General features: G+C 31.3%; 1 protein-coding gene across 3 annotated transcripts; it reads left to right on the top strand.

Annotated features, from left to right (window-relative positions):
- The first annotated feature begins 12,023 nt into the window (after positions 1-12,023).
- Positions 12,024-19,767, top strand: LOC122581135 (protein HIGH CHLOROPHYLL FLUORESCENCE PHENOTYPE 173, chloroplastic). 3 transcript variants are annotated; one of them, XM_043753293.1, is made up of 17 exons: positions 12,028-12,130; positions 13,144-13,377; positions 13,666-13,827; positions 13,915-13,965; positions 14,316-14,450; positions 14,539-14,562; positions 14,666-14,777; positions 15,514-15,639; positions 16,640-16,689; positions 16,772-16,930; positions 17,632-17,727; positions 17,804-17,919; positions 17,999-18,122; positions 18,328-18,441; positions 19,017-19,097; positions 19,312-19,486; positions 19,573-19,767. In XM_043753293.1, exons 1-16 carry the CDS (start codon positions 12,083-12,085, stop codon positions 19,456-19,458), a joined length of 1,779 nt encoding a protein of 592 aa, XP_043609228.1. In that variant the 5' UTR covers positions 12,028-12,082; the 3' UTR covers positions 19,459-19,486; positions 19,573-19,767. The 3 variants fall into 3 exon arrangements, with proteins under 3 accessions (XP_043609229.1, XP_043609230.1, XP_043609228.1); XM_043753294.1 differs by lacking the exons at positions 19,312-19,486; positions 19,573-19,767 and adding an exon at positions 18,556-18,591 and having other exon boundaries at positions 12,024-12,130; positions 19,017-19,099; XM_043753295.1 differs by lacking the exons at positions 19,312-19,486; positions 19,573-19,767 and having other exon boundaries at positions 12,024-12,130; positions 18,328-18,458; positions 19,017-19,099.
- Positions 19,768-22,382: the final 2,615 nt, after the last annotated feature.

The raw sequence follows: 22,382 nt of genomic DNA, 5'->3' as shown, positions 1-22,382 counted from the left end.
ATCTCGCTGTCGCAACGCGCGGATACTTTGTCTCGCACTTTAAGAACATGCATAAAGAGATTAATTAAACTATATGCTAAGAATTTAATAAGTATATAATAAATTAAGTAATCTAGTTTTTACGTTATAATGATGTCATATATTATTTAGGGAAAAAAGAAATAAAAATTTTAAAAAAATTTAGAATTGCCAAGTAAGATAATTAGACAAAATGATGATATAAACACAATTTTTTTTATTATATATAGAGATTGTATTTTTTTTTTAAGAACACCTTGTTTCAATTGTACTATTATTATTTATTCATAAGGAGATAACATTTGTACCATTTGTTTTTATTAATCTACCAAAGTTATGCATGAATTACTTGTACTATATGTTATAAAGTTTGTACAGTTCGGTAATTTATCAAAATATTTGGTACGGATATCAATTTCCTTATTCATAAGGTTGTATTAGTAATTTTGGTATTCAGGTATCCTTAAAGAATATCAAACATACTATCTTCCTTCAGATTCAATATTTATGGAAAGCTAGATTTTATAATCATCCAACACTAAATAAATTTGTGTTATGAAACGAAACCATAGGGTTTTAATAAAAGCTTTATTTTTATTGACTGAGTAAATATTATGATTTTAATGAGTCGGATAATTGAGTTTTAAACAACTATAAACTAACTCCTAACCCAAATAGAGTAAATTTTTGGTTATTTGAGTTTAGGTTATGGTGACTAAAATAAAATAGAACTGTATACTAAAGACAATTGATACATTTTTGGAAAAAAAATAATATATTACTCTATACATAATAATGTACTAGATTTTAGACTCGTGTCCGATACTGGACACGGGGTTTATGATATTATCGATATTAGATCTTGATACATTTAATTCATAAAAGCTTATAATTTTGAAAATATACGGTTCTAAGTGTTATACTTTGCAAGTAGTAGTTTAATAACCACAGGTTCGTCACTGTCATTATTTAGCTGAGACATATTGATGAAATTGTTTGTTGTAGTCATTACAAAAGGCACATGCAACAATAATTTCATTATTATATAATTGTTTGAAACCCATTGTACTCATAATGTGGTATTATTATGAAAGATAATTAAGAATTAAATTATAAACATACTTGTGATCTTGTACTTGACGTTCAAGTATATGTGTTTAATCATGATGCAGCCGATAACATGAATATGTTTAGTTTTAATCACTGTCCTATGATAATTAGATAACCATTAGGATTGTTTTCATATTCTTTGATAACAAATAGGACTTTTGATTTGAGTGACAATTGTAACTTCAAAAAATTAAATATAAATACTTTTTGTAACGTTTTTAAAAAATTTAAGAAAAACCTTCTCAAGTTGATGACTAAAAATAAATATAAATTAAGTATTTAGGGTTAAAAAGTATAAATTGTTGTTGGAAAACAAAAAAATGTAAATTAATGAGACTTTTTCAACAAATAAATATAAATACTAATATAATAATATATTTGGATAATGATTAGTATGATTTTTAATTTATAGTTAATCTAAATGATGACATAAGCGAGAGTCAATTTGATGAAATTGAACGATTTGATTGTTAATATGTCATTAGTTCAACTGTCTTATAGTATATATTTTAAAAAACTATTTACATCTATATTAAAACAAATTTTTTTCATACACATTTATTAATTATATAGTATTTAATGGTGTTTGTTCATTTACATCCTTAATTTTTCATGGATCTCAAGGGCTTAATCTTAGCCCTTGGATCATTCCCATTAATGGTTGAGATTAATATTTACCGCTAATTAAAAATAAAACACGGAGGGGTATATTAGTAATTTACACTAAAACAAGAACCCTATCTTCCATTTCTCTTCTTCTCTTTTCTCCTGATCAAAAAACACACACACACAAACACACACTCGTTCCTTCTCTTCTCCTCCTTGGACGGTGACCACCACTACAATCTGGATCTTCATCTCAAACCACTAGCAACAACAATAAATGGAAGATGATGTTTTAGATATTATTAGAGTGATATTTTATGTAGTTTATGTTTTTATATAAAAAATGGATAAACAAACCATTTTTATCAATGATTTGTAGTTTTTTTTCTTTTATTTTTGTTTTTTCAAATGATAAGAAGTTGTATCGTTGGTTGTTGTTGTTTAAACTTTTTATAAATAATATTGCCCACAAAGTGTTTGATGAAATGTCTAAACCAAAGTATATGTGTTAAATCATATTTGATTATATACGTATTTACTGATTGTATATAGATTTATTCTAATTTTTGAATTTGTTAAATTTGTGTTTTGTAATTTAATCACTATATATTTGTGAAGTGTTAATAGTTAATTCAACTTTCCTAACTCTGAATGTAGTATTTGTTGTAAACAATGTATATAATAGAATGAATATATAGTCATTTAGTAAATAAGCTACTGAAAATCCTAATTGATTTTACCTATACAGTGTGTAAATCATAAATGATTTTGTGTAGCACATTGAGAAAAAGCAAAATGAGTTTCATAAAAAGAAACCTATTCAAAATCAAAAATGATTTTATGCATACATTAGGAAAAAACTATACAAAATCATATATGATTTATGATTTTGTGTAGCACATTGAGTCAAAACCATAATGAGTTCCATAAAAAAAAACCTGTTTAAAATCATATATGATTTTAAACATACAGTGTGAAATACCGATACAAAATCATATTTGATTTTATTAATATATTTAGATAAGACAAATGAGTTCGGTATCATTAAACATATTCATAATCATATATGATTTTACGCATACATTGTTAAGTAAATATACAAAATCATAAATGATTTTGTATAAGACAATGAGACAAAGCGAATGACTTCCATACAAAGAAACCTATTCAAAATCAAAATTGATTTTACGCATACATAGTGGTATCACATTAAAAATCATATATGATTTTGTATATGCTTCTGTACAAATAAACTTATTCAAAAATCAAAATTGACTTTAAGCATACACTATGAAAAATTTATTCAAAATCATATATGATTTTACGTATAAATTTGAGACAACGCAAATGAGTTCTATACAAATAAATATATTTAAAATCAATTTTTGTAACACCCGTCATTTTAAAATCTGGATTTTCAAAAACTTTTGCCTAACGGCGTTTAGAAATGCGGAAAACAGAATCCTTAAACATAATTTACCCTTAATGGATAGTTCATTTCTGGAAGTGGTGTTACAACATTCATATCATTAAAATAGTATAAGATAATCCAGATTTGGCACCAATATAAACGCCAATATAAACAATACATAAGTCATATTATAAGTAGCCAATCATCATTAAGGCTAACATAAATGACTAAACGGGAAAACTAAATGTCTTATTCATAGCAACTATCCGGCTCACCAAGCTAAGTGTTTCACTAGCTCAACCTGCTTAACCTGAGGGAACAACGTTTTTCAAAGGAGCAAGTGTTAGCTTTAAAAGCTAAGTAAGATAACATGAGTTTATGAAAACATTGCCAATTCATTTTATATTAACAAAAACATTTCATAGTTGTTAATATCACATAACCATTGCAACACTTTAAGATCACCACATTACTATGGTGTCTTTTACAACATAATTTAGCAATAGCATATCATCATCATTATAGTAACATGCATAAATTATCACATTAGGATCCATCGTAGTCCTAAATGTGCCTAACCTCATGAAGCTTTACTTTCGTCTTTTTTTTCTTTTCTTTACTTTCTTTATTTCTTTACTTTTCTTTTGCCTAGATGTAGGCTATGTGACATGAGCCACACATACTTAGCGATGTGGGGTTGTGTGTAGGCGGTCATAAGACCTTACATGGGGACCTCACACCCAACTTGATGGGTAAACCTTTCGGTGGTCCATCGTCATCGTTAAGGAAAGACAAAGTCGATCCAACTGAGTATACCGTTTGAACTTTGCGCGTGTAGTGGTTAGTTACTCCACCCGGATACACTCAAACATAACTATGCCACGGGGAGGTGTCTAGATTCCCACACCACATGACCACATACACACTAGCTCCGAAGAACTAGCATGGGTTAAGCTTAACACAAGACTTTACATATGCTCGAGACTTCTTTATTATATTAGCTTAGGCTACACTTTCACCTAAACTAATCACATGGTATCTTTCTTTTCTTTATATTAGCTTAGGCTACACTTTCACCTAAACTAATCACATTCATCTTTCTTTACTTTAGGGCCCTTAATCATGCACGTGTAATGGCAAACCTATAGAAGTCTAGTGATTAGGTGTTCAAGCCATGTAATCAATCATACGACATATATGCATCAACTTATCATCATCACATATTAACATCACATCGTCATATCACTTTATTTTCATATCAACGTATCATTTATATCAACATACCGTCATAACATAATATCATATCATCATGTCATATAAGCATCATATCATCTTAAAGTGATAGTAACATATCGTCATATAATTTCATAAGCATAACATCATAGCAATGCGTCATCATATCATCAATTGCATTATAGCATCATACGTTTATATCATCATAGCATCTTATCGTATTATCAACATATACATTTCAACTTATCATTTACCTTATTTTGTCATAACATCATTTCATAACATAAACATATAATCATTTCATCATAGCATACGTAACCTTACCATTCATCATCAATGGTAGCATAATCATTCCCATAGAAACCTCCCATACATTCCCGCATACATATAAACATACAAACATTCATTTGGGGAATTTAACTTATGAAAACTATGTTTTGTTGTCCCTCATGTGATAAAAGATGTTATCTTACCTTAAAAGAATTCAAAAACAACCAATTAACAAGTTACGGTACTTGAAAAGTATTCCCGGGTACCTAAAACAAATATAAGATCAACCTATAAGCTACAACAAAGCATAAGCGCTAAACAAAGAAATTTCAGCATGTTTCCAGCTTTAAGCAATTCACTTGCCAATGACTTTTAGCAATCAAGAAGTCCAGATACAACAAAAATCAGTTCTGAACATTTGCAGGGCACTCAAAGAACTTTTTGAAAATGTAAGCTTTGACTCTTGAAGAGCTTTATTGAATGAGTTATGATTTTTACAAAACAGACCTGCATCATTCGTCCTAAATCTGACCAGTTTTGGAAATCAACCTTTCTTACCTATTTCTAGGCAAAACCAGAAAAAACTTAGTTCATATAAAATTTAGAGGATACATAGACCTTTTCAAAAATATAAGATTTGTCTTCTAAGTCATTCAGATAATTTTTCTATGATTTTTGAAAGATGACAGAAATTTCAGTCTTAAAGAACCCTTTGTTTTGAAAACTATTTCGACCATCAAACAACATAGCAAACCTTCACGACCTATAGAACGTGGATACACCTGAAATATGACTCAATTGATGACTTGATGTTATCGGTTGATCCACAAATCGCTTACACATAATATGGATCCGATTATACGTTCAAAAACTATCAGTTATGATTTCAAAACGTAATCTATTCATAATCAAACCTCAAGACCATAATCTACAACTTGACATCAATACAAGATCCGGAAATCATGATGAAATTGAAAGATATATTACCTTTATGTCATAATAAGAAGGATAATCAAAAGAATGATTAGTGATGACCTAAAACCAAAGTCAACTAAATTCCAGCCCACTGTGCCAGCCCTATAACTCGACTTCTGGACCTCAATGGACAAATTCAACGGTTGAAAATCTTCACCTATATGTCAGAAAGCTACAGTCCAAAAATCAAGATGATCCGACGGTTCAATCTCCGGTGATCGGATGTTTTCTAGGCTATGGTATGTAAAAACGGGATTTCTTGATCTTTTCGTTTCGAACTCATCTCTAACCCTCACGACCTCAAACTTTGTAGATCAGTTACAGACATCATTGAAAACTTAATTAACACCATGAAACCATCAATTGATCATTGGATTACTCTAGGGATGATTGAGGGATCAAAACCTAAGAGAAATCACCACCGAATTGCTTATGAATCACATAGGAACAAAAGAGAGGCTAGGGTTTTGTGTGTGAAACTTTTTAAGGGTTTAGATCTGATCATATGACCTAGTGCACGAAATTGAGGTCCTATATATAGTGGAACAACTTTGAAAACTTAACATCTAAGCCCTTGCACTTCCTTATAACTCGTTTCTTGACCTAATTGTTCGTTTAACGCATACGAGAACACTTAACGACTTTTTAATCCTATCGAAAACCTTTTATGCTTTATCATTTAGCATTAATTATTATTTTCATCACTTTAATCATATTGCACACTCACACATTAATCTCACGTCTCATACATTAAACGCATAAGCATTTAATCACGTAATCCAATAAAGACTTATTAAAGTCTTGACTTGAACATATTTAATGAAATTAATCATTAACACATAGGCACATCCATCCTATATAATGACCGTAGTCATTATCACATTATCATTTAAACACATAAACCTAACGGAAGACAAACGTTGACTAAACGACTTAGTCATTGTTCAACATAAAAAGTTTGGGATGTTATAATTTTGATTTTATGCATAAAGTGTGAAAAACTTATACAAAATCATAGTATATGATTTTAGGCATACATTGTCAAGAAATTATGATTTTGTGTAGCACATTGAGTCAAACTAAATAGCTTCCTTAAAAAGAAATTTATTCCATATCATTTATGATTTTACTCATAAAGTTTGAAAACCTAATCAAAATCAACTATTCAATATCAAAAATGATTTTACGCATACATTGGGGAATAACTATACAAAATCATATATGATTTTGTATGATTTTGTATAGCACATTGAGACAAAACAAAATGAGTTACATACCAAGAAACCCATTTAAAATCAAAAATGATTTTAAACATACAGTGTGAAGGCCCCCGTGATCATATCCCCCCCCCCTCGGATTAGCTTTTAGACCCTAAGGGTTTAGAGTTTAGGGTTTTAGAATGCAAGTTTTATAAAATGTATGCATAAAATCAAAAATGATTTTGCATTGGTTTTTAACATTATACATGTGAAATCAACTTTGATTAGCAATTAAACTTTAGTTTAGTTTAAGCTAACCCTAAGACTTCAATACCAAAACTAAAGCACGGCCGCAGGCCCCCGTGATCACACCTACCCACCGGATTAGCTTTTAGCCCTCAAGGGTTTATAGTTTAGGGTTTTAGAATGCCATTTTTCTAAAATGTATGCATAAAATCAAAAATAATTTTGCATTGATTTTAAGGTTTAGATTTTGCAAGGTTTTTACATTATTGTAGCTTAGGGTTTACATCCGTCCCTAAACCCTTAAGTGTACCGTATACATCCGTCCCCCTCTTGTAGGTTTTAGCACTTTAGGGTTTAGCATTTTAGGGTTTAGATTTTGCAGGGTTTAATTGTAGCTTAGGGTTTAGGGTATGAAGTTGTAAGGTCGGCTAACCCTACAACTTCAAACCCTAAACCCTTAAGCATATCGTATACATCCATCCCACTCCTGTAGGCTTTAGCATTTTAGGGTTTAGCATTTTAGGGTTTAGATTTTGCAGGGTTTTTACATTGTAGCTTAGAGTTTAGGGTTTGAAGTTGTAGGGTAAATCAAAATTGATTTTACGCATACAGTGTGAAAACCTATACAAAATCAACTATTCAAAATCCTAATTGATTTAACTCATACTAGTATGAAAAACCTATACAAAATGAACTATTCAAAATCAATTTTGATTTTATGCATACAGTATGAAAAACATATACAAAATCAACTATTGAAAATCATAATTGATTTTACGCATACATTGTGAAAAACCTATACAAAATCATATTTCATTTTGTAAATTACATTGAGACAAAGGAAATGAGTTCCATACAAATAAACCTATTCAAAATCAAAAATGATTTTACGCATACAGTGTGAAAAACCTATACAAAATCATATGTGATTTTAGGGTTTTAGAATGCAACTTTTTTAAAATGTATGCATAAAATCAAATATGATTTTACATTGCTTTTTAACATTATACATGTGAAATCAACTTTGATACAACTTCAAACCCTAAACCCTAGAGTGGAAACCCTCATCCTTTTTAGCATTTTAGGGTTTAGCATTTAGAGTTTAGATTTTAGAGTTTAGGGTTTAGATTTTAGGGTTTTAGAATATCGCTTTCTCTTAGGATTAGTAATTAAGCATATTGTGTGAAAAAGGTATAAAAAATCGTATTTCATTTTACGCATATATTTGGAAAATTAAATTTGGGTCCATATCAAGAAACCTATACGAAATCACATTTGATTTTATACATACATTCAAAAAAAACAAGTGGAGTCTATATTGAGAATGTATAGAAAATCATATTTGATTTTAAGCATAATATGTCAAAAAAGTATACAAAATCATATTTGATTTTGAGAATAATATATTAAAAAAATACAAGTGGAGTCTATATGTAGAAACATCTACAAAATCATATTTGATTTTATGCATACTGTGTGAAAATGATATACAAAATCATAATTGATTTTACGTATACATTGTGAAAAACCTATACAAAATCATATTTGATTTTGTAAAGTACATTGAGACAAAGGAAAATGAGTTCCATACAACTAAACCTATTCAAAATAAAAAATGATTTGATGCATACAGTATGAAAAACCCTAAACCCATGTAATTTCTTGGTATGTAACTCATTTTGTTTTGTCTCAATGTGCTATACAAAATCATAGCTTTCCCCAATGTATGCGTAAAATCATTTTTGATTATGAATAATTGATTTTGAATAGGTTTTCAGACTTTATGAGTAAAATCAAAAATGATTTTGAATAAATTTCTTTTTAAGGAATGCATTTGGTTTGACTCAATGTGCTACACAAAATCATATATGATTTTGTATATTTTCTTGATAATGTATGCGTAAAATCATATATGATTTTGTATAAGTTTTCACACTGTATGCATATAATCAAAATTGATTTTAAATAGGTTTATTTGTATAGAACTCATTTGCCTTTTCTCAAATTTATACGTAAAATCATATATGATTTTGAATAAATTTTTCATAGTGTATACTTAAAATCAATTTTGATTTTGAATAAGTTTATTTGTACAGAAGAATATATATACAAAATCATATATGATTTTGAATGATTTTAAATATGTTTAATGATACCGAACTCAATTTTTTTTGTCTAGATGTATGAATAAAATCAAATATGATTTTGTATAGGGTTTTGGCACTCTGTGGGTAAAATCATTTTTGATTTTAAATTGTTTTCTTTGTATGGAACTCATTTGGTTTTGTCTCAATGTGTTATAAAAAATCATATATGATTTTGTATAGGTTTTCCCCAATGTATGCGTAAAATCATTTTTGATTTTGAATAGTTAATTTTGAATAGGTTTTTCACAATGTATGCGTAAAATCATTTTTGATTTTGAATAGTTCATTATAAATAAGATTTTCACACTGTACGAGTAAAATCAAATATGAATCTAGGCATAAGAACACAAGAAACTAAAACCTCAATACAAAATCAAACTTGATTGTACAAAACAAAGTTACAAAACACAAATCTATAGAATCTATATACAAAATCAAATATGATTTTACACATACAGTTACAAAAGCAAAAATCTATATCATCTCTATACATAATCAAATATGATGATGAACATAAAAGTAAACAATAATAGATAGCAAATTGAATTTGGTGTTACTCATACATTTCTACAAAACAAATGGAGTTTATATCTACAAACCTATACACCAAAAATTTTAATTCCGAATCATAAAGTTGATTAAATCATATTATCAAACATTGATTTAGACATTTCATCAAACAACTTATGCGATACTCACTCAAATGTGACTTGATATTAAATCATATATAAGAAACTTTGGTTTAGACATTTCATCAAACACCTTGTATGTAATATTGTACCAAACAACAAAGTCAATTGAATAACTAATAAAATTTAACAAGTTCAAATGTTATAATAGATCTAATCACATATTATCAAATTACATTTGAATATTTAGAATTTGCACAACAAAAAGTCATCTTCAAGATTAATTGATGATGAATGATGGAGATGACGACGATAGAGGCACCGTTGATTGTACCATATCGACTGAAACGCGATGGTGACCTGATCAGGACGGTAGAGGTAGTGGTGGTGGTGCTACTAGTGTGGGGGGGGGGGTTGTGGGGAGAGAGAGAGAGAGAGAGATATGTGTGTGTTTGTATGTGTATATGTGTTTGAAACTGGAAACAAATAATAAAGGTGTTAAATAATGTGTAAAATTACCAAAGTACTCCTCTGCGTGTTTTTTTTCTTTTCTTAAGGGAACCATCGATCTGTTTTGATTTAAGGGCTGAGATTTAGCCCTTGGATCTCACCAAATTTGTAGGTTTTGCATGAATACAACTCGGTATTTAATAATCATCCAGTTACATAAAGCATTAATTTGTAACATAAAAACTAACATACCGTATATAGTATTTGACAAATATTGATCGAACAAGTGAATTTGTTTCTTGGTGAGTATCATAGCTATGACATAAAATCTTTGGTATTTTATTATTATCTAAAATAAAAGTAATAAAATACGTAAAAGAAATTAACTATACTTGTACAAGATGCATTTCAATTTTTTTTTTTTCCGAACGACATTTAAAATTTTATTAAAGATACAAGTAAGAAGCTAGCAAATAAGATACGATCTAATAAACAAAAAAGTCTATATACATATAAATTGATTAATAAAAATATGTTTTTTTAGAGAGATATCAAATGAGAAGGTTGATTAAAAACAAAAAATAAAATGTTGATATTTAATTTTTATTTCTGTTTGTTTTATTATTTCTAATGCAAATCCATTAAAAAAATCAAAATAATAAAATAAATCGTTATACATATGTAAGTTTTTATGCATTACACATAAATACACATGTGTAAGTAAAATACAAAAAGTAATTTGAAACAAAACTTATATATAACAAACCCATAAATAATTTTAATAAATGTCATTAAAAACCATAAATAAATTTTAAATTTGAAGTAAAATAATTTTTATAAATTTGATAGCATCATCACTTTTAATAACCTTTTATCTACATTAGTCAACTTTTGATATCATGAAACAATAATATGTCATTAACTTATATGTCCATCCCGTATATTAGGCGATATTATAATCTAGTAAAATAAATAATTTTAGGTAATTTTTTCTCGCGTTTCAAACAAAGGTTAAATTACTAATAATCATATTTTTTATGAAAATTTTTAAAAGAGAATTCGTGTATTTAACACGATATAAATTTAAGTTTAAAACTATTTATAAATTGTTAGTTTTAGTAATTAAGGTTTTTAAACAATGGTTGGAGATATATTTTTTAAAAAAGAAGATATAAATGCTTCATGGTGCTATAAATAAAACGTTTCTTTCATGGTGCTATAAATAAAATATTTCCTTATTTTCTTTTACGAGAGCAAGTACCTGCGCGTTGCGGTGATGAGATGGTGGGATGATAGGTCATGGAGTGTGATAGCCAAATGTCTTAGTTGTACGGGCTCTGCCATCGGATTTAAAAATTCGTCGAAAGTTATCTTTAATTAAAAAGTATATCGAATGTTATCTTTAATTAAAGAGCATGAAATTTTAAGAACACCCATATAATTTTTATAATTTATCGATGTACGGTTTTTGAGATAAAATATTTTGAATGAATTGGAGAGAGAGAAAACAAATTATAGGTTGAAATTTGAGAAGAGAGAAATGGTGATAAGTAAATGTATAATTTATATATGGGCATTTTAAAAAAAGTAAATGTTGAACCTTGTAAACAGGAGATCTGCTTTATAATATAGTATATATGTATATAGATATAGATATAGATATAGATATAGATAGTTAGAGACGATAATAATATATGTGTGGTCTGTATTAATTTAGACAGGGAATACTAAGTGAGAAATATAAAAGAAATTCTTATCTACAATGCAAGGAAAATAAACATCATAAAAATGGAATGTTGTTACAGTCCATCATCGTTGTCTTGTTTCAAGTTTCAGGTAAAGCCCCAACCACCATTTTTCATATCTATACATATTTATACTGTATTTTATTGCATGCAAACTGTTGTTACCTAGTTAGATTACAATTTATGTGCCCAATAGTTAGAGAATACCTTTGGCAGCACTCCCACATAGACATAGTTTAAGTGTGTACTGTCTTTACCTCTTTCCATTGAAGCTCCTGAGTTTAGGCTTTCAAAAAACACCCCATGATCCCGATAACCAATCCCGCGTAAACTTTTCAATCGGTAACGTAGATTTAAATTAATGTCTACGGGCCGTACAGTTTACAAGATACTAATAAATATAAGATTAAATCACAAGATATAGAAAATATAGAGTTTTATAGATGCTGCGGCCTTGTGGGTGGGCCATGGCCAACCGTGGCCTCCTTGTGGCTCTGCCGCTGTCTTCAATTCTCATCTCTTAGTATTACCACCAGCATACATCTCATAACAAAGTTTTTATATTTAAGTTAATGGGATGACAAGGCCACTTAACCTCTACTACATATAAATGATGCATATTGTTGGAATATTTGTGAGATTAAATCCCGTGCGCAAACGCGGATAACCCTTGTTGTATTTGTATACCGTAAGGCTATTAACAGACCCGTAGAAACTAGAAACAAATATAAACTCAGCACAGGCTACACACAAACCTCACAAACCTTTATAGTTTATTCGACTAAAACTATAAAAAAAACCTCATGAAGACTTCGAACAAGAGAAACGAAAAAGAGATGTGCACAAGTTTGATTTGACGAATATAACTCTTTATTCACAGGTGTATATTTCCAACAAGATTTTACCTATGATAATGCTAGAAATTGTCATGATCCGAGGTGCTGTCACATAATTGAATCAGAAAAACTAGTGTTTAGATGTTGTTGCTATAATAATATCTCTGCTGACCTCTGTCCGTGTTCTTAGATCAACGTATCGGTATAGCCCATAATAAGTGTTTTTAGTCATGGAACTATAACAGTTGTTAAAAGTGGTGATTTGCAGAGTCTTTCAGCTTCTGGGAGTACAAGATTTTCTCCTACTAGGTTGTCATCATCAGCTGGACTTTCTAATCCATTTCTTAAAGCAAATGGCAGAATTAAGTCCATCACTCGACAGCAACATTCTTATGATTTGAGGCGGACTGTCGTCTATTCAGAATCTAGAAATCAGGGTTGGGACTTTGGCAGATTTGTCAAGACATTGTACTTCTTTAACGGACCTCCATCACCTTTTAAGGTCGACCTTGTTCTTCCCCTTCACCTTTAGTTAATTCGCTAATTATGTCCATAAGAACTGGATTATTGCATTCCTACGATTCTAATAAAAGGATTTAGTAGCTTATATCCATTTATAATTCATTTTAGGTAATTTATCAGCCACTTTAGCACAATTTCTTTCTTACTATAACTTTTAAGATGTCTCATTTGAGATAAAAGTAAACCTAAAGCAACCCATCTGTACTCTAACAGCTAGAAACTGCAACCTTACTTTCCACATTTTCATATTCTTATGCTTCTTGGGCAGATCTTTGAAAGCCTAATTGCAAATCTGGCTGGTCCTTCATCGAGTGAATCTGAAGTGTCTATGGATTCATCTGGAGTAATTTTAGTTGTTGGAGCCACCGGTGGTGTTGGGAGAAGAGTAGTGGATGTCTTGCAAAAGAAAGGGTTGCCTGTTAGAGTATTGGTACATTGCTTATATATATCATCGTACTTTGATCATGTTTCTTTTTCTGTTATGAATCTGTTTGAACTCATATCTTGTCTCTTGTAGGTCAGGAATGAAGAGAAAGGAAGGAAAATGCTAGGTCCAAATATTGACTTGGTCAGTTCTAATCTTTTCGAATGGTTTTACTAGATATCTCTCAGAGGGTTTTCCTTGTATTATTCATGAATTGTATAGATTTAAAATAAAATCAAGAATTAAATAATTAAAAACCTATATCAGCAGTTGTTTTCAACAAAATACCATTTGGTACACACAAGGACTTTCATATATGCACACCTAGAATGACACATTATTAAACTAAAACCAGTTGTAAGGTGTTTTGCCTACAGATAATTGGAAGTTACAATAGTAGGGACTTGAAAACAAGTTTAGGGACTTTAATAGACATAAAAGTTTATTGAGTTTATATGACATTCCACCTATATTCTTCAATTACAATTATTCAGGTTGTGGGGGATATCACAAAAGTGAGCACTCTACTTCCTGATTACTTCAAAGGAGTGAAGAAAGTTATTAGTGCGTTTTCAGTGATCGTGGGACCAAAAGAAGGAGATACTCCTGACCGGGCCAAATACAGTCAAGTAATTGCAGACATCTGCTTATGTTCATATTAAATTTTGGTTTCTGTTTCACACTAATGACTAGAAATGTTACGTACTTACGTTGCAGGGGATCAAATTCTTTGAACCAGAGGTGAAGAACCCACAACAAATATCTGGACTTGCATTTCCCTTTTCATTTGGGAGGTTGATTTGTACATTCATTTGAGCTGATATTCTCTCATTGATGCAAACAGATTAAGGGTGATTCACCTGAACTTGTGGAGTATATCGGAATGCAAAATTTGTTAAAGGCGTTAAAGGAAAGTGTTGGACTCAAAACTGGAAAATTAGTCTTCGGATTTGAAGGTAAACTCCATTACATTTTAGTAGAGGTAGCAATTTTACCTTCCATTTATAGGTAAAGTGCTCATGTTGGTTTTAAAAAAGAAAATAAGCAAAACGAAAATGGGTAGAAAACCTCAGTAGGTCAAACAGGGGGCAATAGTCCCCCAAAATATATTGACATTTAAAAATTTAACCACAGAAAAATACAAATAGTGTGCGCAACATGACCTGATTCACCCGTTATAAACATTACCCATTCTGACCTGTTATCCAACCCACCCATTTCAGCACCTAGATATTTAGAGATGCATATGGAGTTCTAATTATCAGCTTGTCTATTAATTCCTCTTAAAAAAGTCACAAATAGAGTGTTTTAGTGCAGTCAAATACAGTTGTGTAAATTGACAGTACTTCGATGAATCTTGTGAACTGAATATGCTAGTTTGCTGGGATAATTTGAACCCGAGAATAGGTAAGTTTGGCTTTAAAATTTGGCAAAAACATAAGCTGAAAAATAGATTGCAAATAGTTAGGGTCATCTGATATTCTGAGTTAGATTCTGAGAATGAATATTTATTAGGACCGAGGAAGTATTACTTATTTCATATGAGATTTGTGTCATCCTAAAATATTTGTACTACTTTAGGACAGTGCATCATAAGTAAGTATTTGACCTGGAGAATCAACAGCAATCTATAGTTACGAAGGAAATCGAGTAACCAGGATCATTTGTTTGTTTGTTTGTTTGTTTTTTCAGATGGTTCATCTAGAGACCTGCCTTGGGGTGCCTTAGATGATGTTGTGATGGGAGGAGTTAGTGAAAGTTCATTCCAAATACTCCCCAATGGTAGTGAAACTGGTGGACCTACAGGTCTTTTTAAAGGTTGGTTAAAAGTCATTTTTTTGTGAACTTAAACTCAAACTGCTAGATTTTACTCCCTCTATCCTAATTAGTGTTCACTCTGAAAAATTCATAGTTCTCGAAAAAAAATGTTTGGTGGGCCTTACATGTGCGTTAATGGGTCAAAAAATATGGTTAAGACTTTAGACATATGACAAAAACAAAGGTATATATGATAAGAGAAAAAAGTAGATTTCATGTAAACATTAACTGTATTAGGTCCATTTCTAGGTCTACGTATGATTACATGGAAAGAAATTTATAATCGTTACTTAAATAATAGCTTGTTAATGGTTTTCCCTTACTTTTTGCACACCCTTCTAAGAATATAAATTTGTGAATTGGGTATTAACAGTATGATCGCAAGATGCATATGTTACCTTTGAGGGTGAACACTTACTTTGGGACAAACTAAAATAGAAAATTGGACATTTAATAGGGACGGAGAGAGTGGGTCATCTTATTTCTTAATTGATATTTTTAACTATTACACTTGTGCGAAATTGCTTAAAGCACAAGGATAGTGCTTTCTTATTAACTGTTTTGTATTTTATGCACACAATGATAATGATAATTGCATGAAATGGTAATCAGCGTTGGTTTAATTTGTATTTTGGGTACTCAACTATGTTCATCAAATCATTAAACTTAAAAAAATTCTCTATTTAATATAATAGTTCAGGTCACTTGTTCTAATTTCTAAAGCTGATGTGGAAGATGACATGTCAGTCCCATTGTTGTGTTAGAGACTTAGAGTCTCCAGGTGGTGTTGATAACTACGTATCGTTATTATGTTTAAGGGTTATGCACCTGAAAACAAAATCGCTTAGGTAAATAAGATACTTTAATGAACTTGGTTACTTATTGTGCGTTTAATCCTAAAGGTATTTATGTGTTTGGAAGTTGGAACACATCAACTACGATTGTTTAATAAAGCTAGTCACTCTTTCTTCATCTAACCACCTGGCGTATGCGTGTGCAGGTGTTGTTTCCACTGCTAACAATGGGGGTTTTACCAGCATCAGAACAAAGGTGAAATTTTCCCACATCATATATGAAATAATTCTATGAGGGTTTGTCTTGACCAGATATTTGTTGTTTGCAATCTTTCTAGAATTTTGACGTTGCAGAAAATTTGTCTGCATATGATGGTTTGGAGTTACGTCTTAAGGGTGATGGCCGTCGTTATAAGCTTATTGTTCGCACTAGCCGTGATTGGGATACTGTGGGTTATACCATAGGTCTTGACACCATTAAAGACCAATGGCAATCAGTAAGTGACAGATGATTCCATAGTTCTCTTGATTTAAATTCAAGAAGGAAGTTTGAATTTGCATTTTGGAATTTATGATCTTATTCTTTTCTAATCATCTGATTGCTTAGGTCAAGTTGTGATTAGCAGTTTCATACTAGCTGCAACAAAACTATAAATCTTAGTATAGACTAAATTTCCAAATATATATTTTTTTTATCTAATCTGAGAGATTTGTACTCCCATTCTATAAGGCCTCTCATATTATCAGGAAATAGTCTTGTTTATTAACCACATCTATTCATTCCTTTGAATAATGAAATGCACATCCAGTTGGCCCACTAAATTCTTTATCACATAGTCAATTGCTTTGTTTCGATTTATGTACATTTACTTAATTATTATATCTTAGTATCATAAAGATTTTTATTAAAACTTTATCCTTTTATGCACTTACATGTTACTTTTTAAACACTCTTTATAAGACGTTTTTTTAAGAAGGGGTCTATGTTGAAGCAGTTTCCCTCTACCTTTAAAAGGGTATGACTGTATACATGCTACCTCCCTCATACACTGCATTTTTTTTGGGATTGGTTAATGTCGCTGTAATTAGCCAACTAAATTTTCTGTTAGCCAAACTAGAAAACCTCAAGTTTAATGTTCTGTTTCGTAATTAATCTTGATTATATTTAAATACTTACACTCGTACTATGATGCATCAGGTAAAATTGCCATTTTCTTCGCTAAGACCGATATTCCGGGCTAAAACAGTAGCAGATGCCCAACCGTTTGATCCAAGTCAGATCATATCATTACAGGCATGCTTCCTAACTATTTCCACACTTCCGTTTAACATATTCTTAATATTCTTCTATATAATTACAATATCTGCAGCTAATGTTCAGTAAGTTTGAATACGATGGGAAACTGAACCCGACTTTTGTAGAAGGTCCCTTTGAGCTTCCAGTTTCAAGCATACGTGCGTATATTGCAGAACCTATCACTCCAAGGTTTGATTTACTGCCTTCTGTTTAAGTAGAAAATTAATGATGGGATGACATGCTTTATTTGGTGTCAATGATTGCGCAGATTTGTGCACGTTGGATCTGCTGGGGTTACTAGACCTGAAAGACCTGGACTTGATCTAAGTAAACAACCACCTGCAGTCAGATTAAACAAAGAACTGGGATCCATACTAACATTCAAACTTAAGGTTCTATTCATACTACATTTATGCCTACTGTTTGACGAAAAGAAAAATATTTTTGCTATTTAACTACGGTCATTCAATTGTTTCCAACTTCAGGTTAAATCGATCATAACTCCCGACATTTTATTTGACAAAATATACAGAAAAAACAATTTTAGATGGCATATTGTTAGCTATATTAAACTGTAATTGTGTTCTTTCGGGACAGGGTGAGGATCTGATTAGGGAAAGTGGGATTCCATTTACAATAGTGAGGCCTTGCGCGCTAACCGAGGAACCTGCAGGAGCAGAACTTATATTTGATCAAGGAGACAATATCACAGTATAATTCTATAACCTGTACTTACAACGCTTCAGGTTTTGAGATTTTTGTTGGTTGGGGAAGGGGTTGGGGGCTTTTAGCTTGCTTCTTGATTGTAGCGATCCCCTTCTTCAGTTCTTGACTCGTACCTGAAGCTAAGCTGGACTCAAGGTTATGATGGTGATTCTTGTGTTGGGCAGCTGTTTTTAGTTTATGATGCATAACGGGTAATAATTATGTGGCATGTTGAAACAGGTTGGGTTGGCTCAATACAGTACACTTCCTTCCCAAATTATGTATATATTAGATTTATTATGATTATAGCATTTTGAACATAATCTGTTTTTTTTTTTTTTAATTAAATCATTCACGAAGTTTTATGCGCTTTACACATTGGTGAAATTTCAACATGTTCGGCCAGTTTGACTATTTTATCTTACTCATTTGATCCGTCATAGATAAAGCACAACTTGATTGTAAATTGGTAGAAATGGCCACCTCTATTCTTCTCCCAACTTCTGCTTTCTAGGGTGATTCCGCTGAAGAGTCCCTGCTTGTAACTTTAACTGACCCGGATTAATATATGTGTGATGCAGGGAAAGATATCAAGAGAAGAGGTTGCTAAAATTTGTGTTGCTGCTCTAGAAAGCCCGTATGCATGTGACAAGACCTTTGAGGTTATATACCTATTTGACTTTTATGGTCAATCATGTCCTTTTTCATGTCAAATATTGAAATGACTTTTTCGGTTTTGAAAGAACAGATAATTTACTTGCTGGGCCGGTTTTCAATTCAAGACTTTCTCAGTTTTCAATTCAAGACTTTCTTCCTTAGACTATAGTCAAAATATAATAATATATCATAATAAATGATTCCTTAAATTGGCTGCAGGTGAAATGTGTGGTACCATTTAGCGAGCAATACACAGTAGATCCTGAAAACCCGCCACCTGAGAAAGACTATGATGTATACTTCAAGTCCTTAAAAGATGGCATTACTGGTAAAGAAATGTTGGAGAAAACTCCCGTCACTGTCTAACCAAACTGTCAACCATTGAAAATGACTTGTAATTCTTCTTCTCTCTTTTTTTTTTTTAATGTAAATATCAAACAGGTGGGTGTTTCATGTTTGTTTGATTTTTCATGTTTGCAGTAGCTGACGAATGTCATCACAGTAAACTGTTGCGTGTGAAGCAGATTGGCATTGCCACTTCTATAATATAAAGTGTATTGGGCATACAAACATAGCTTAAAGATAGAAACCAATAGCAAAACCATAGTGGGATTATACAGTGAATCTTTATGTTACCATGTTAATTTCATTGAGTGAAAAGCTTGAGTTATATCATATGATGCTTTGACCCTTAAAATTGTATGCGTGATGAAGTTTACAAATGTGAACAACTTCATACTGTCAACTTCAGATAGGTTTCCAATCCGAATGAAGGCAAAGGTAAAGTATTCTTTAAAAATTGAAATGATTGAATTCGAACTTTCTTGAGGGTTTAAATGGGGATTTGCTTGCTGAAGGGCTCTATTGCAAGACCGGGTTAAAACAATATTGTTTAGCCCAAAATTTTGCCAAAACTATTCCAGTGACTCCCCTTATGGTGAACAAAAATATGAACCCTAAAACAAATAACATGGGTCTTTTGTATTGTATCGAACCCCCCACACGGTAGCAATCCAACTAAAATTTTGATTACCAAAACTCCTGACATTCGTGATAAATTCATATTTTAAAAAAGAAATATTACTATAGAATTTGATACGATTTTTGTTCCTGTTTTTTCTCATTCATTTGCTACAAACTCATTTAAAAATAACTATAACTATAGTATTGATACAATTCTCGTTCTCCTTTCTTCTCATCCATTTGCTACTAACTCGTCATTTAAACATCGCGCTATTCAATTTTTATTATTTAGATTCTTTTAAACTACACCAATCCCTAAGATACAACTTAAGACTTCAAAAATCCCTCAATAATCCATCACATAATTATGGATAGTAAACTCCAATGTTTTAAACACCGGTATTTTGGTCGTACCGGTTCGGTATGTTGTACCGGTATACCAGTCAGTACGTACCGACACGGTAATTTATTTATTTTTTTATTTTTTTAATAAATATCTGACAAAACTTGTTACAATTTAATGAAAATAGTCAAAATACAAGATCAAAATACTCAAAAATAATATCAAATAGGTATTTCATAACAAAATATAAGTTTTAAAGTTTACAAATAACAAAAAATAACATTAAAATATCATAAAATAATTTTGAAAAAAATTCAAAAATAAAAAATATCAAAATTCCGGTATTATCATTCTGGTAATACCGGAAAATACCAAAAATACCGAAAATATAGGCCGATATTGAATAGTGAAAATACCGGATAAAATACCGGAATAGTTGTACCGGGGTACCACTCGATATCTGATATTCCGAGTAATACCAATCGACAGGTATATACCAGTATTTAAAACACTACTAAACTCAAACAAAAATAGACCACCAACCCCATCATCAATACTCAATTAATTATATCAAATAGCAATTCAATACCATCAATTTATCACCTTCAATTTTATCTAATGCATTAATTAAATAAATATTACTCGTACATCATTAATTCTTTAGAATGTATAAAACCTATAAAGAATCAGAATTTTAATGTGGTTATATTTAGAGGGTGTTTGGGATTACGTTATTAAGTGATTATCTGATTATTACGTTTGTAAAACGCAGTTTTGGAGAAGCATGTAGCTACATGCTTTTTCAAAACGCAGTTTTCAAAATGCATAATCTATTTTGAAAACGCAGATTTTGTTTAAGAATCGCAATACCAAACACCCCCTTAATACATGGGTTTTGCTAAACAAAGTCCTAAGGGCTTTCGTTAAGGTGCATTAATTAGTTGTATACTTACCATAAAATTCAGGTAGCCAACATTTAATATGAAAATGTACAACCTTTTTTTGCATGTTAAGTGAAGCCCTAAGGGCTTCTTTTAGCATTTTCCTTAATAAATTAAATGAAAATATTTATTTTGAAATAACTCATTGACTAAGGTAAAGGGGTACTAGGACTCCTTACTCTAGACCTACCCATTCTCGAGTTTGAATCTCATGCTTTCAGGAACGAGGCGTTTGTTACTTGTGGCACGCCCTAAAAGGTACCGGAACGCCGGCTACACCGCCCCGAGGGGCGTTCCAGGGCAAAAACAGCTCCCCCTCGTTCGAAATGGAACGGATGAAAATTTGAAGGTTTCTAGGCAACTAGCCGTTGCCAACGTCTCTTTTCCTTCCTTTTTTTTAATTCATTTATTCCATATATATATATATATACATACTACACACATTTTATACATCAAACACATATAAACACATATACAAACACACTTATATACATATATACATATGGATAATTTCATTTTTTCGTCAGATTCGTCATTAAGTGATGTGTCTTATGGGTCCGACGATTATGATGATGCCGTCGAGTGTGCGGTTGCTATGTCCGTTAATCTAGCGATGCGAGCCGCGGTTAGAGATGGCGAAGCCGAACCGCGACAATGATTTCGGAGGCGCGTCACGCTTGTACGTAACCGTGCAGAGGCGCAAGAACGGTTGATGCGTGACTACTTTGTTGACGAACCAACTTACAACCCGAGAATTTTTAGGCGTTGTTTTGGTATGCAAAAGGGGTTGTTTTTGAGGATTTGTGGTGATTTGGAGAGGGAGTATAGGTATTTTCAGCAAAGATATGACGGTGCCGGGAAACTTGGTTTTAGTGCAATTCAAAAGTGTACGTCTGCGATTCGACAACTTGCTTACGGTGTTAACAACGACTGACTTGACGAATACTTGCATTTGTCGGAGAGGACTTCGAGGGAGTCACTTCAACATTTTTGTTCAGGTTTTGTTTTTTATATACGTAATTTATATATATAGTTTATATACA

This window comes from Erigeron canadensis, chromosome 9 (genome assembly GCF_010389155.1).
Source record: "Erigeron canadensis isolate Cc75 chromosome 9, C_canadensis_v1, whole genome shotgun sequence".
NCBI classification, from domain to species: domain Eukaryota; kingdom Viridiplantae; phylum Streptophyta; class Magnoliopsida; order Asterales; family Asteraceae; genus Erigeron; species Erigeron canadensis.
This window is presented reverse-complemented; position numbering and strand designations above follow the sequence as displayed.

What these genes read in the sequence shown, in the direction of transcription:
- LOC122581135 (XM_043753293.1), top strand. Translation starts at nt 12,083, where the DNA reads ATGGAATGTTGTTACAGTCCATCATCGTTGTCTTGTTTCAAGTTTCAG. An exon ending in GGTTGCCTGTTAGAGTATTG is followed by an intron (nt 13,828 to 13,914) that starts GTACATTGCTTA and finishes TGTCTCTTGTAG; the next exon opens with GTCAGGAATGAAGAGAAAGG. An exon ending in ACCGGGCCAAATACAGTCAA is followed by an intron (nt 14,451 to 14,538) that starts GTAATTGCAGAC and finishes CTTACGTTGCAG; the next exon opens with GGGATCAAATTCTTTGAACC.